This window comes from Bombus vancouverensis, chromosome 7 (assembly GCF_051014615.1).
Source record: "Bombus vancouverensis nearcticus chromosome 7, iyBomVanc1_principal, whole genome shotgun sequence".
Classification (NCBI taxonomy): Eukaryota; Metazoa; Arthropoda; class Insecta; order Hymenoptera; family Apidae; genus Bombus; species Bombus vancouverensis.
Window position 1 is genome coordinate 16,336,674 of NC_134917.1, and position 14,550 is coordinate 16,351,223.

The window sequence follows — 14,550 nt, forward strand, 5'->3', positions numbered from 1 at the left end:
TGAATTTTGTATATTTTATATATACATGTCTATACTAATGTGCAAATACCGTAATAAAATTGCATACACAATATAAAATTTATTATTTAACAGGTCTGGGTAAATAAAGTGAACAAATTGTTATTATATATAAATATATATATTTCCATCAAAAGTAACTTATTACAATTAACTTACATCTCTAATTAGATAAAATGTAAAAAATATTATATACATGAGTCTAGTTAATATCTTACATTGTACAATTTAAGGATAATCACAAATTAGCCTTAGCTATAGTGGTAGACAATACCTAAATAGCTATGTGATTATGTGTCATAACTTCTTCCTCGAACCTTCTTCCAACTAATATCCTGAAATAAAACATATAAATAAATAAATGTTTAAGAAATATTATGATTTATAAAATGCAATATTACATACACAGTAGAACGAGCAGCAATTGTATTTGAAATAGTTAATCATCTGACGAATCATCTTGATATTATATACACAGTAGAACGAGCAGCAGTTGTATTTGAAATAGTTAATCATCTGACGAATCATCTTGACTATGTTCGTGTAATACAACATATTCTCTGGTGCTGTATCCAAAACGGATTACATCCCGTTCTAATAATTCGTGATATCTTCTCGGTTCTAATTTTACATTATTTACAAATGTACCATTTGCAGAGTCTAGGTCTATAAGATAAGGGCAAATTCTTTTCCCTTCGCCTCCACCTTCTTTTTGAAAAGGTACTAAACGATATTGTAGAACCGCATGCTGTTTAGAGCATGAAGGATGATCCAAGGGAATATCCGCAATTTTGCGATCTCTGCCCATTAAATAAGCTGAGTGTCTATGAACATACAAGATAGGCAATGCTTTCTCTTCTTTGAACGGATATAACCTCCATCTTCGTTTAGGTTTTCTCGCATCTGCAGGTTCGGAATATTTAATAACCACACCGTTTACAGTGTTTGTATCTTCTGTTAATTTTCCAGACAATCCGAAATTTGGTTTTTCTTTTTCCTGTTTTGGTTTACGTTTCGCACTAATACTAGGTTTACCCCATTCTGGCGAACGTTCTCTCTTTACTCGTACTTCTTTGTTGTTATTTCTACTCATTGTGAGGATCTTGTTGCGAATTCGATTAAATAGCAACCGGACAAGTCAAATCAATCGGTCGATATCACGTACTTCGAATGATTTAACGCTCAACACGGAGGAGATTTAATAGTTTAATCTAACCTCGATCAAGCGTCAGTGTTATTTAGCACTTTACTTGCATTTGTTGAGACTGAAACACAGCACCCTCACTGTACGGCGGTCTGTTAAAGACTGTCGTAGTACAATGCCGCTTCTCCCCACCAACCGTTGAGTTTCGGCCATCATGCTCTCCCCACCACTCGTTTCGGAACTGCACATCCGGGATTTCCCAGACAGGATAGAACATGTTCGTGCCGTAAACAGAAATATGTTAGTCAAAACAAAATCGCTAATAACAAATAATAACAGCTGTTACACGCGTAATTTTTTTTAATGATAGTTTTATACCCATTTTAAAAACAGTGAGTTTATGGGAATCACGATTGGTTCAGGTGCCTATGGGTTCGCTTTCAAACAGAACGAAACTCGGATCGGGCGCTCTGAAATCCGAGCTTCGGATGCTTCAAAGAAAGCCAGGAGGCAGTAAATGTATTCATAATTTATTTTACATGAACTGTGGCAGAAAGATTTTATTTGATAATGACATTAATTTTAGTTGACCACCAGACTTATTGCTTAGCATCTAAGAATCGAGAATCGCTATAGAGAATTATGTGGTGATTAATCTGCGATAGTTTTATATTTGTCGTTACAACTAATGTATTTATTTAATGACACGTAAGTACGAGTAAATTTTCACCATTCATTGTACAAATTTCATATTAGCGGTAATATAAAGTATAGTATGGAAACTGATATTCATATTACGTTTAAGGATTTGTTAAGTTTTACATATACATGTAGATCGGTAATAGACTACGTGATTGGCAATCAGGAAGCGATAGAAGAAATAACAGACATGAAGGTATGAAAAAGAATAGAGTCAGGCCACATGCCGTTGGAAATAGAAATAGAGCGGCCAGAGTTACAAAGAGATGAGGAAATAAAAGAAGAAGAGAAGGAGAGAAGGGAATGGACAAAAGAAAGTGTGGGAAGATATTTAGAGGAGTGTAAAGACTGGGCAAGCAGAGGAAGAACAGTAGAGGAAATATGGACAGAAATTAAGAAGAAGATAAACGAGGCAATACCAAAGAAGATAATAAGGATAAGGAAATGGAGCATAGGAGAAAAAGTATGGTACGACAAAGAATGGAAAGAGAGGAAAAGAGAGATAAGAAGGAAAATGACAAAATTTAGGAAAGGAAAATGCAGCAGAGAAGAATTCATAGAGGAGAAGAAGGCATTTAAACAGTGGTGTAAACGAAGAAAGGAGAAGCAGGAAGAGGAAGAAATGAAGAAAATCAACAAGATCAAAACAGAGCAAGAAGCATGGAAATACATAAATAAATATAGAAGAAGCAGAGAAGTTATAGACGAAGATATACGGGAAGAGGAGTGGAAAAATTATTGTATGGAAATGTTAGAGGGGACAGAAAGTAAAGAGGACAGAAGAATAGAAGGACGGAGAGCAGAGAAGGAATCAAAGGAGGAATCAAAGGAGGAGAGAGAAGACAACATAGGGAAGGAAGAGGTGATATTCCAAATAAGAAACTTGAAAGAGAAAAAAGCAACGGGGGAGATGGTTTGGGAAACGAGGTATGGAAGTATGCGCCGAAGGAAGTGGGGGAGGCGTTATGGGAGATGTTAAGGAAAATATGGAATGGAAAGGGGATACCTGAAGACTGGAGAAAAGACATAATATGTCCGATTTACAAGAGGGGAGACAAGGAAGCAGTGAAGAGCTACAGAAGGGTCACGTTAATGGACACGGCATATAAGATTTATGCAGAAATTCTGGACGAGCGGCTGAAGGTGGAGATCAAAGACGAGCTGGGAGAGAGCCAATTCGGATTTAGGAAAGGAAGAGGAGTGATAGACGCAGTGTACGTATTGAACCACATAATAGACAAACAATTGAGCGGAGAAAGAGGGAAGCTATATGTATGCTTCGCGGATTTAAAGGCAGCGTTTGATAGGGTCAATAGGAAGAAGCTGGGGGAGATAATGAGGAGAATGGGGGTTAACGAGAAGTTAACCAGAAGGATAGAGGAGATATACAAGGAGACAAAGAACGTAGTGAGGACCAGGAACCATAACACAAAAGAGTTTTGGACAGTGAGGGGAGTGAGACAAGGGTGTCCGCTGAGCCCGACACTATTTAACATCTATGTGGCACGGCTGGAAGAGGAAATAAGAGAAGGTCAAGTAGGAGGTATAGTGGTAGGAGAGAGAAAGGTATGGTCTCTATCATATGCAGATGACATTGTATTGGTAGCAGACAGAGAAGAGGAGTTAAAGGAAATGATGAAGAGATTTAAAACATTCCTGAAGGAAGTGGAACTGGGATTGAGCAGGAAAAAGACGAAAGTAGTAGTGTTTGAAAAGAGAAGGAACAATAGGAGACAAGGGAAATGGAGATGGGGTGAGCAAGAACTAGAAGAAGTGGACGAAATAAGGTTTTTAAATAAGGTATTTAGGGTACATACTGCAGAAAAATGGAAGTGATGAGAAGCATATTCAAGACAGAAAAAAAAGGCAATAATTGCAATGAAGAAGACATGGAGCGTAGGAGAAAGGATATTTAAAAGGGACTACAAGAGGAGAATGAGGATGTTTGGAGCACTGGTAGAGAGTGTAGCGCTGTTTGGAACGGAGGTGTGGGGATTGAACGTAGAGGAGAGACTGGACAGAATAAAAAGGAGATACGTGAGATGAATTCTAGGCTTAGACACAACAACGCCGAATTACATTCTGAGAGAGGAGTGCAAGATAGAGGAAATAAGAGAAAAGGCACTGAAAAGAGCAGTAAGGTATGAGGAGAAAGCCTTAGAATCTAAGAAGGAATTAGTAAAGGAGTGTATAAAGGAGAGAGAAAGGAATTGAGAAAAGGGCCAAGAAGGGAAAAGAGCAAGGAAAAAAAAGATGAAGTTAGAGGAGGCGAGAGAGGGAAGGACGCAAGTGGAGGCAGAAGATAGACAAGAAAGGATGACAGCTAACCAAATCATAGAAGAAAGAGAGAAGAGAGAAACAGAGGAGAGGGAGAAAAGGATAAGGAAATCTAAGTACAACAGATATTACAGAAACATAGCAAAAGAGGGACTACCAAGGTATCTAGAAGGAAAGATGAAATGGAAGGACAGAAGAATGGTAGCAAGATTTAGATGTGGTAACGAAACCAGGGCAAGGGAACACTGGAAAGAGGGGGGAGAAAGAGGATGCAGATTATGCAAAAAAGGAGAGGAGGACTTGAAACACATATTAGAGGAATGTGAGATAACAGTAGGAGCAAGGAACATGGTAGAAACACTAAATGAGACTGGAGAAGGACTGGCAGAACTGAAAGGGATAATAGAGAAGAGAAGAGTAGCAGAAGAGGGGGAGGAACAACAGGAAGAGAGCACAGCAAGGAAGCAAAAGCCAAAGACGCTTAGTTATAAGCGTTATATAAGAGATGTAAACCAAAAGTCGTCCAAAGCCGCAAGGTATGGACTAAGAATAAATAAAATAAAATGAATAAAATATACATGTAGTGGTTCTTTTTAAAACAGTACAAGAATAAATTTTTGCATATATTTAACTTTATGTGACTGAACTGAGAATTTTTTAAACTTGTATTATCAAATTTCATTATTAATGCTTTAAGAATCAATAAAATTCGAAGAGGTTTGTAAATACTTTAACAATATATAAATTTCCTACTTTTTAAATTTTGCTTATTCTTTCCATGAAAGTATTAAAACGATATTGTAAGTATCCATCCGAGAGAAATAGTAAACGAAACATAGAATAGTAGTGATAAGAGTAAAGTGTGAATATGTACTTTCTAAAACTGACTTTTTATAGTTTAACGCGATAAAAGAATGAATGGTTCGTAAAAAATAGATTGGCAAAAAACCGATAAATTAAAGCAAGTATATTAATAAATAGTACTCAATATTTGGCTATCAAATATAAAAAGAAATAGTCCTATAATTAAAAAATATTTCATAGTCTTCCTATTTAAAAACATACTTTTATATAATGATTATAATATGTATAATATTAGTTCCTTCATCTACAAACTTTATAACTTTGAAGTAAAAATAAACCAAATTCTGTAAATATCTTCAACATCGTCATAGGGAATATATTACTAAGAAAATAATTATATTGTATGAATTTTGTATATTTTATATATACATGTCTATACTAATGTGCAAATACCGTAATAAAATTGCATACACAATATAAAATTTATTATTTAACAGGTCTGGGTAAATAAAGTGAACAAATTGTTATTATATATAAATATATATATTTCCATCAAAAGTAACTTATTACAATTAACTTACATCTCTAATTAGATAAAATGTAAAAAATATTATATACATGAGTCTAGTTAATATCTTACATTGTACAATTTAAGGATAATCACAAATTAGCTTTAGCTATAGTGGTAGACAATACCTAAATAGCTATGTGATTATGTGTCATAACTTCTTTCTCGAACCTTCTTCCAACTAATATCCTGAAATAAAACATATAAATAAATAAATGTTTAAGAAATATTATGATTTATAAAATGCAATATTACATACACAGTAGAACGAGCAGCAATTGTATTTGAAATAGTTAATCATCTGACGAATCATCTTGATATTATATACACAGTAGAACGAGCAGCAGTTGTATTTGAAATAGTTAATCATCTGACGAATCATCTTGACTATGTTCGTGTAATACAACATATTCTCTGGTGCTGTATCCAAAACGGATTACATCCCGTTCTAATAATTCGTGATATCTTCTCGGTTCTAATTTTACATTATTTACAAATGTACCATTTGCAGAGTCTAGGTCTATAAGATAAGGGCAAATTCTTTTCCCTTCGCCTCCACCTTCTTTTTGAAAAGGTACTAAACGATATTGTAGAACTGCATGCTGTTTAGAGCATGAAGGATGATCCAAGGGAATATCCGCAATTTTGCGATCTCTGCCCATTAAATAAGCTGAGTGTCTATGAACATACAAGATAGGCAATGCTTTCTCTTCTTTGAACGGATATAACCTCCATCTTCGTTTAGGTTTTCTCGCATCTGCAGGTTCGGAATATTTAATAACCACACCGTTTACAGTGTTTGTATCTTCTGTTAATTTTCCAGACAATCCGAAATTTGGTTTTTCTTTTTCCTGTTTTGGTTTACGTTTCGCACTAATACTAGGTTTACCCCATTCTGGCGAACGTTCTCTCTTTACTCGTACTTCTTTGTTGTTATTTCTACTCATTGTGAGGATCTTGTTGCGAATTCGATTAAATAGCAACCGGACAAGTCAAATCAATCGGTCGATATCACGTACTTCGAATGATTTAACGCTCAACACGGAGGAGATTTAATAGTTTAACCTAACCTCGATCAAGCGTCAGTGTTATTTAGCACTTTACTTGCATTTGTTGAGACTGAAACACAGCACCCTCACTGTACGGCGGTCTGTTAAAGACTGTCGTAGTACAATGCCGCTTCTCCCCACCAACCGTTGAGTTTCGGCCATCATGCTCTCCCCACCACTCGTTTCGGAACTGCACATCCGGGATTTCCCAGACAGGATAGAACATGTTCGTGCCGTAAACAGAAATATGTTAGTCAAAACAAAATCGCTAATAACAAATAATAACAGCTGTTACACGCGTAATTTTTTTTAATGATAGTTTTATACCCATTTTAAAAACAGTGAGTTTATGGGAATCACGATTGGTTCAGGTGCCTATGGGTTCGCTTTCAAACAGAACGAAACTCGGATCAGGCGCTCTGAAATCCGAGCTTCGGATGCTTCAAAGGAAGCCAGGAGGCAGTAAATGTATGCAAAATTTAATTACTGTGGCTGCAACTATTGGCTGCTGCAGTAAGCACATTTCGTTTATATTTACTACCTCGTCACGTTGGACAAACTATATGTATGTATGTATATTGTATGATTTTTTAGATGTTTGTTTTTATATGCAAATGCTGTTATAGAATCGTATATAACATATAAAATGCATTGTCTAATAAGTTTGGGAGAATAAAGCGTTTGATATAAATGAATAAATTATAATAGGTGTGTATTTCAAGATTGATTTATTACAATCAATTTATATTCCTAATTACATGAAATGTCAAACTTGTACACTAACAATTTTTTCTGTTAAGAACTAAAAAGTATTATCAGAATAAATATTGCACTGTCGTAAATGCTCCAGAAGAACTGAATTTTTTAATCTTTCTTATAACTCAGTTTAAAGATAATTATAAACTAATTTTACAACTTGTCCTAGTAGGTAACGTTACATACTTAAAAGTTGCTTCTTAAATATTTTACAAGTAGAAACTGAAATAGAATATAGAATTAAATAGATTTCTGCAAAAAAATAAAATATTTAAGAAATATTACACAGCATGAAATGCAGTATTACCTATGCAGTAGTAGTAAGAGTAGGTATACTTGTAGTAGTTGAGGGAACATCATCATCAAATGAATCATCTTTACTATGTTCATGTAATAAAACATATTCTCTAGAGCTGAATCCAAAACGGATTACATCCCTTTTTAATAGTTCATGGTATCTTCTTGGTTCTAATTTTACATTATTTACAAATGTACCATTTGCAGACTCTAGGTCTATAAGATAAGGGCGAATTCTTCTTCCTTCACCTCCACCTTCCTTTTGAAAAGATACTAAACGATATTGTAAAACCGCATGCTGTTTAGAGCATGAAGGATGATCCAAGGGAATATCAGCAACTTTGCGATCTCTGCCCATTAAATAGGCTGACTGTCTGTGGATATACAAAGTAGGTAATGCTTTTTCTCCTTTGAACGGATATAACCTCCATCTTCGTTTAGGTTTTCTCGCATCTGCAGGTTCGGAATATTTAATAACCACACCGTTTACAGTGTTTGTATCTTCTGTCAGTTTTCCAGATAATTCAAAATTTGGCTTATCTTTCTCTTCCAGCTTTGGCTTAGCTTCAGCTTTAACATTAGGTTTGCCCCATTCAGGCGATGGTTGGTTTCTTACTTTTACTTCTTCCAAATTATTCCTTGTTTCTTTGTTGACATTGTCATGTTTCTTATTATATTCAATAGGGCCTCTCTGTCTCCTTGTTTTTTCTTCATAGTCTCTGTATCGTGGACGAGATTCCTCTCTTCTTGGAGGAGATCTCTCATATCTTCTTCTATCATATTGTCTATCCTCTTCTCTCCTCAGGTGATCATGTCGGCTATCCCTATATAACCTATCCCGTTCGCCTTGCGATCTATCATAATGCACATCATTATTTTCTCTTCTTACGTTTCTGCTAAATTTGTGAACGTCCCTACCTTCTCTCTTGTCTCTGTAACTTTTATTCTTGCTGCTCGATTCCTTTTTGCTGGATCGTCTGTCTTGGTTAGGGTGTCTGTGTTTACGTCTTTTCCGTGACTTTTCGTGATGGCTATCGTCACTACTTTCAGAACTACTGCTAGACATTTTTATACTTTTGTCGATATAATTTCTTCAACGAAGTCAGTCTTCTAACATCTTGATACGAAACGATGCGAGGACAAGATAACCTATGCTAGTAACAAAACAGCCTGTTATAAACACTGTGAGTTTTAATACACACATTAATATATTAATATACACATATAGAAAATAATATTTTATGCTTACGTTTCTCAGTTGATATCTAAATGTGTTCTAAATTCTACTTTTTTTTATTAAAAACACCAACCATTCGTTTAATTGCACTATACACACTGCCACCATGCGTACGAAACTTCAAATAATGAAATATACATACATATATATATGTTTGTGTGCATATACGGTTATACGCTAGTTGCACATAGTTTTATAAAGATGAAGATATAGTATGCCATAATGCACTTACATAAATATTTTTATCGTAGACGATTCTATAATCATATTATCAAAAATTTACGTAACATGTTATTACAGATGTACTTAGATTGTTGGGTTTAAATGACTATAACGGTGCTAATATCTTTTTTCTTTCACTCCTAATGGTAGTAGTTGCAATATTACTTTATGTCTATTGCAAAAATATGATAAATTATAATTATTAAAGCATTTGTTGGCATCTTTATAAAAGATGCAATTAATTATATCTTTCGCGTAAATTAGATTTGCAATGGTGGATGTCTTAACTTTGTTAACAACGATGAAATGAAATTGTATACATGGGCGATCTAATTGAAGTTGTTACTAACTTTTAAACGTATTAATTAATTTGAACTGAATCGAGTTAACAACAACTTCGTAATTATCGCTGAGGGTTACGACAAAATTTGAATTTGCACGGCGCATGTTCGAACTTACGATATTCGATTAGAAGAGTTTTTTTTATAAGGAAGCGGATGATTTACATGTAAAAAAAATATTGCGTTTATTTTGTATAAAAAAAGTATAAAATCAGTATATACATAATAGTACATAATTAAAATATCTACAAGGATACTTGTATTTTTATGTCCTTTACCTTTTTTAAACCTTGTTCCGGTTTCATTGTAATTTTAAAATACGTGAGATGACAGAGAAGGGTTTGTGTGTTATTTTCGGACTTGGCACGCTAAACCTTCTTTCTTTTCCCATTTATTGCTTAAATTTCTACTATGGTGTGCCATAGTATTCATTCTCGTGGAGTACTTAAAACGATGAAAGAGTTGAATCGGTGAAAGAGTCGGTATTGTCGGAGTTACTTTCAGCAGCATCTACAAACGCTGTAGATAGATCTCCGGCCAGTTTGCTCACAGTTTGCGAGGTCACATCATACATGAAGATTTCCTTCTCGCCTTGATCCGCGCCCTCTGGCCTGCAATATCATCGATGATTATTTGAAAGCCGAAGGAAAGTGAAGTCCGGCGATTTTGATGGTTATTGCTGGGAGAGATGTTCGCGGAAGCGGATCGAATAGAACGTTCATGGAAGATGACGATGGATGACGGAGAATATGGCTCGTTAAAGAATAATTGTATGTGTCGTTTAAAGCTAATGGTCGAGTTAACAAAAGCAAACGAGTATAGGTAAGCGTGATTAGTTATGGCATCGAACTCATGTCTATCACTTACATGGTTACCAATAGAACCACCGACTGTTTCTGCGGCTCCGTTCGGCTTTCCTGCTCCAACCACTTCTTGTAGTTGTCCGCCGTTGGTTTTTTCACCAGTTGTTTCAGAGTATCGCCGGCGAGAAACTTGACCGCTTGCACATCGCTGACCTTTCTGCCTTGCCTCGATTCAATCTCTTTTTCCTCATGAAAGTTATAGTCGACGGGTGCCAATACAACTACGCTAGAGATCTTCCGACCATTAAGTTGCGGCACGTCCGGAATAGGGAAGGAAGCACCACTCACTTTGAGCGGTAGATAACGATTATATTGGGACTCGTCTTTCTCTCCTACGGTTACGGGATTCAACCTGGTAGCATCATCGCGTATGTGTTGATCCGCTAGCGCCTGGCCTTGCTCCGTATTTGGATCGAAGCGTACTACTTTCATCTCCACTCCACCTGGCCGCAAGGTAGCCTGCTCGAACTTAGTCGAGCTATCGGTAGCCGCCTTCTTCGCCGAAACTGGCGAGGAAGTGGAGGAAGAAGAGGAGGTCGAGGAGGAAGCGCTCTCTGCCGTTTGGGGTTTCTTGACGATCGACGGGACCGGTTCGCTGGCAGCTACCGCGGAACCGCCTCCGGCACCGTAGAAATTCGCCAGAGCCTCCGGCGGTAGTTTCTCTATCGGTATGTCGCCGACCTTGTCGTAATCCAGTATTTGTATGTCGGCATTACCCAAAATACCGGAACTCAGCAGCTGTTCCCTGATATCATCCGGTACCTCGTCCGGAAGATTCGCGATATTTTCCCTAATTTTAGCCTCTTTCTTTGGAGAGAAAGTTGTTGTCGTCGTTGGAGCTTCGGTGGTAGTCGTCGTTGTCGTCGTCGTGGTAGTAGTAGTTGTACTTGGAACGAACGGTCTGATGGTTGAGATCGAATTAAATTCTTCAGAGGGACTGACTGGAGTCGCGTAAATCTTTTGCGAAGGACTCGCGCTGTTTCCGGCAAACGATGGACGTCCCCAGATCGAAGATCGTTGTGGAGACGCTGGGAATCTTTGCTGCTGTTGCGCTTGTTGAAGATTTTGAGAGAAAAATCCTTGTTGCTGACTTTGAATAATTTGCTGTTTCGTATTCAGATGCTGCTGTTGATCGCTTATAAATTCGCTCGGTGGATTTCTTAAGATGTCTGGCGACGAACTCGGCGGTTGAGCGGAAACGTATTGATTCTGTGGCGTGTCCGGGAATCCAGTTGGCTGGATTACAGGATTAGGTGGGAAAGGGCCAGGATGAAGTGGATTTTCTCGAATCGCATAGTGTTGCTCGAGCTTCGGAACAGCTTTGAAAATTTCACCTCCTGGTTTTTGAATTTGAGGCAAGATTGGTACTTGCGGTATATTGTGCACCGGTTGCGCTTGATTATATTTCAATTGCGAACGATACTGTTGCTCCTGTAACAATTTCTGTTCTTGTTCTTGTTTCCTTCTGCGTTGTTCCTGCAGCCTTTGTTGCTCCTGTAATCTTTGCTGTTCCTGCAATCTCTGTTGGTCTTGTAATCTCTGTTGTTCCTGTATCCTCTGCTGTTCCTGTATCCTCTGTTGTTCCTGTATCCTCTGCTGCTCCTGTATTCTCTGTTGCTCCTGTAATCTTTGATGATCCTGTTGTCTCTGTTGTTCGTGCTGTCTCTGCTGATCCAGTATCCTCTGTTGTTCCAAGAATCGTTGATGCTCCTGAAGTCTTTGTTGCTCGTGTTGCCTCTGATGTTCGCGATGCTTTAGCAATTCCTGTTGACGACGTTGCTCGTGATACCTTTGTTTTTCTAATTCTTGTTGTTTATACGAGGACAAAGGTGGCTGCTGCGGCTGTTGTTCCACGTTGAAAGGACTGCCTTGGTTCGGTGGTAAAGGTTGATTTTGTACCTGCACGTTTTGATGGGAAACCGACAACGTAGGTGGGAACCCTGGTTGTTGTGGGTGGTTAATGTTGACGCGATGAGATGTACCGAAAGTATTGAACGGCGCTCGTTGTTGTACATCTGGTAGACCTTGAATCGTTATAGGCAATCGTTGAGGTCTTTGCAACGGACTCCTCGCTTGCGGCGGAGACGAGAAGGACGGCTGTTGCTGCAAGAAATTAGGAGGCGGTTGCTGTTGGAGAGGTTGATGGAGTGCCTGCTGTTGTGGAAAAGAGTTGGCGATTCTCTGCTGTGGAAATGGTGGTGGAACTCTCTGATGGACCGGTTGTATCGGTTGATACGGACCATGTTGTCGTTTAGGTGATCCTGGAGGGGTAGAAGTCGGCTTGGCCTGTTGTTGGGTCGGCGGCGCTTCCAAATCGCTACGCTTATGATGATTGTTCGGAGGTACTTGGTCGGTGCCGAAGGTGACGCGAATACCGCTAGAACCAGAATGGTACACTTCACTGTCGGGTCGAATGATAGCTCTCAAAGTCGTAGAAGGTTCTGACGGTGCCGGTGTCGCCGTGTGAACAGGTTCTTCCGGGTAAGGCGCTGGGTTATCTGGCTTGATCTCCTCGTGTTCCTCGACAGGTGTTAGCGCAGGCACGGGTGGATCGTAGACGACTCGAGACTTATCCCCGTAACCTTTCTTTTTCTCGTATTTCACATAAAACACTTGTATAGGCTCTTTCGTAGGTCTTGGTGGTGGAGGAGGTGGTGGGGGTACCGGTGTCGGCAACGTTTCGTTGGATTCCTTGATGATAATTTCGATGATAGGCTCCGGTTCCGTCGGATAATAATTCAACGGACCCTCTTCGTAAAGATCGTCGCTCTTGGAGCTTGCCAAAGGATTGTAGAGCGGATCTCTCTGAGAATATTGAACGATTGGTTCCATTTGGACGGCATAGGGTGGCGGTCTGGCTCCTCTTCTCGGATAGAATGCAACCTGTTGCCTCTTATCGCGGCTTTTCGAGGACTCATCTTTGGCAAAGGTCGCAACGACGAAGAGCGCTATTATCGTGACAATCTGGAAATGCGAATCTCTATCGGAACATGAAAACAAGAGGAACCAAATGGCATGTATCTGCGTACACAGGCAGAACGCATTTGTGGAAACATTGATCGCGCGTGGGTAACCGAGTGACCCGATTAATAAACAAGAAGAAACATCCTGTAAGGCCTTAAAAGGCCAATCGATTGGTATTCTAGCGTCGCCGAATGGACAGTTACTGCTACCCTGATAAGCGATTCCCAGCCGCGATCGTGTTCCCGATATGGCGAGACCGAGTTACAGCACGTATCGGATATAGGATGTTTCTCGAGTTTAAATTGCGCGAATAGAACAGAAATTCTTGTCGCTTGCTTTACATGGCCATAGAGAGAAAGAAGGAGAGAAAATTTAGGTTTTAGATTGAATGGCGTGCGCGTTTCACCTGGAGAATTCGGTGACTCTCCTAAAGCGCGGCGACTTCTTAATATTCTTCGAACAAAAAGAAAACTCGTACTCGACGTACGCGAACGAAATGAATTCATTTACATGGTTTTCATGCTAAGCGCCGACCAAATTGAACGGTATAGTGCGAGCTCGTTAGAACACGTATCTCGTTAGAACTTTTTCGTAGAATTTGAAATTCATAGATTAGCCAAAAAAAGAAAAGAAAAATACGTTACGAGCTATTAATTGAGCATACATAAACGCGTCGCTAATCCGATATACAATACTTTCCCTTGCTAAGTAGCCAAAGGCGATACGCTGACTGATTACAAATGATAGAACCGCGTCGAACGTTTCCCGTAAGTAAGAAACGAGACATGGTTATTACGATGAAAGTACAAGCGGGCGCGTTCTCTGAAATCAGCTATTTAGCCTATTAATACAACACTCTCGGCGGAGAGTTTCACCGGTTCCCGGGAATATTCTCGAGGAGGCACGATCTTTTATATAATTACCAGTTTAAAGAAGCGCATGGTGTGTCCAAATCAGTTACTCGTTCGGCTTCTTTTTTTCTGGATGATCGTGTCACACTTCACCGGTTTCACGTGTTTGACTTTAATGAAGAGCGGCTAACTCGCGATAGGCAACATGATATCCGTAGGACCGGGCATGTACTGAAAGATATTGGATGAAGCTTCGTACGGGAACTGAGGACAGATTGGGCCCAGAGGCCTGTTTCTCCCTACCTGATGCCACCACCACAGAACGCTTCAAGAAGCTCCTCTCTAATATCGAATACGGTGGGGCACCTTTCTCTGACTCTGGTGGCTACATACACTTTGCGCGGCTAGTGTAAAGCAACGTTTCAACCTTTCGCGTGTAGGACATACAGACGCGGTTCAA

The 14,550-nt window shown here is 38.8% G+C and overlaps 4 protein-coding genes across 5 annotated transcripts; all 4 read right to left on the reverse strand.

Annotated features, from left to right (window-relative positions):
- Window positions 1-117: 117 nt before the first annotated feature.
- LOC117157163 (smad nuclear-interacting protein 1-like) lies at window positions 118-1,288 on the reverse strand. Its single transcript, XM_076620289.1, has 2 exons — window positions 424-1,288; window positions 118-353 (listed from the first exon to the last, which is right to left on the reverse strand). Exon 1 carries the CDS (start codon window positions 1,109-1,111, stop codon window positions 527-529), a length of 585 nt encoding a protein of 194 aa, XP_076476404.1. The 5' UTR covers window positions 1,112-1,288; the 3' UTR covers window positions 118-353; window positions 424-526.
- Window positions 1,289-5,463: 4,175 nt separating this feature from the next.
- Window positions 5,464-6,667, reverse strand: LOC117157152 (smad nuclear-interacting protein 1-like). The gene is made up of 2 exons (XM_076620288.1): window positions 5,770-6,667; window positions 5,464-5,699 (listed from the first exon to the last, which is right to left on the reverse strand). The coding sequence occupies exon 1, from the start codon at window positions 6,455-6,457 to the stop codon at window positions 5,873-5,875; it is 585 nt and encodes a 194-aa protein (XP_076476403.1). The 5' UTR covers window positions 6,458-6,667; the 3' UTR covers window positions 5,464-5,699; window positions 5,770-5,872.
- Window positions 6,668-7,270: 603 nt separating this feature from the next.
- LOC117154508 (uncharacterized) lies at window positions 7,271-9,005 on the reverse strand. 2 transcript variants are annotated; one of them, XM_033329564.2, is made up of 3 exons: window positions 8,862-9,005; window positions 7,623-8,766; window positions 7,271-7,537 (listed from the first exon to the last, which is right to left on the reverse strand). In XM_033329564.2, the coding sequence occupies exon 2, from the start codon at window positions 8,676-8,678 to the stop codon at window positions 7,623-7,625; it is 1,056 nt and encodes a 351-aa protein (XP_033185455.1). In that variant the 5' UTR covers window positions 8,679-8,766; window positions 8,862-9,005; the 3' UTR covers window positions 7,271-7,537. The 2 variants fall into 2 exon arrangements, with proteins under 2 accessions (XP_033185455.1, XP_033185461.1); XM_033329570.2 differs by having other exon boundaries at window positions 7,623-8,761; window positions 8,862-8,976.
- Window positions 9,006-9,572: 567 nt separating this feature from the next.
- LOC117154499 (uncharacterized) lies at window positions 9,573-14,390 on the reverse strand. The gene is made up of 3 exons (XM_033329554.2): window positions 14,163-14,390; window positions 10,280-13,239; window positions 9,573-10,023 (listed from the first exon to the last, which is right to left on the reverse strand). Exons 1-3 carry the CDS (start codon window positions 14,178-14,180, stop codon window positions 9,858-9,860), a joined length of 3,144 nt encoding a protein of 1,047 aa, XP_033185445.2. The 5' UTR covers window positions 14,181-14,390; the 3' UTR covers window positions 9,573-9,857.
- Window positions 14,391-14,550: the final 160 nt, after the last annotated feature.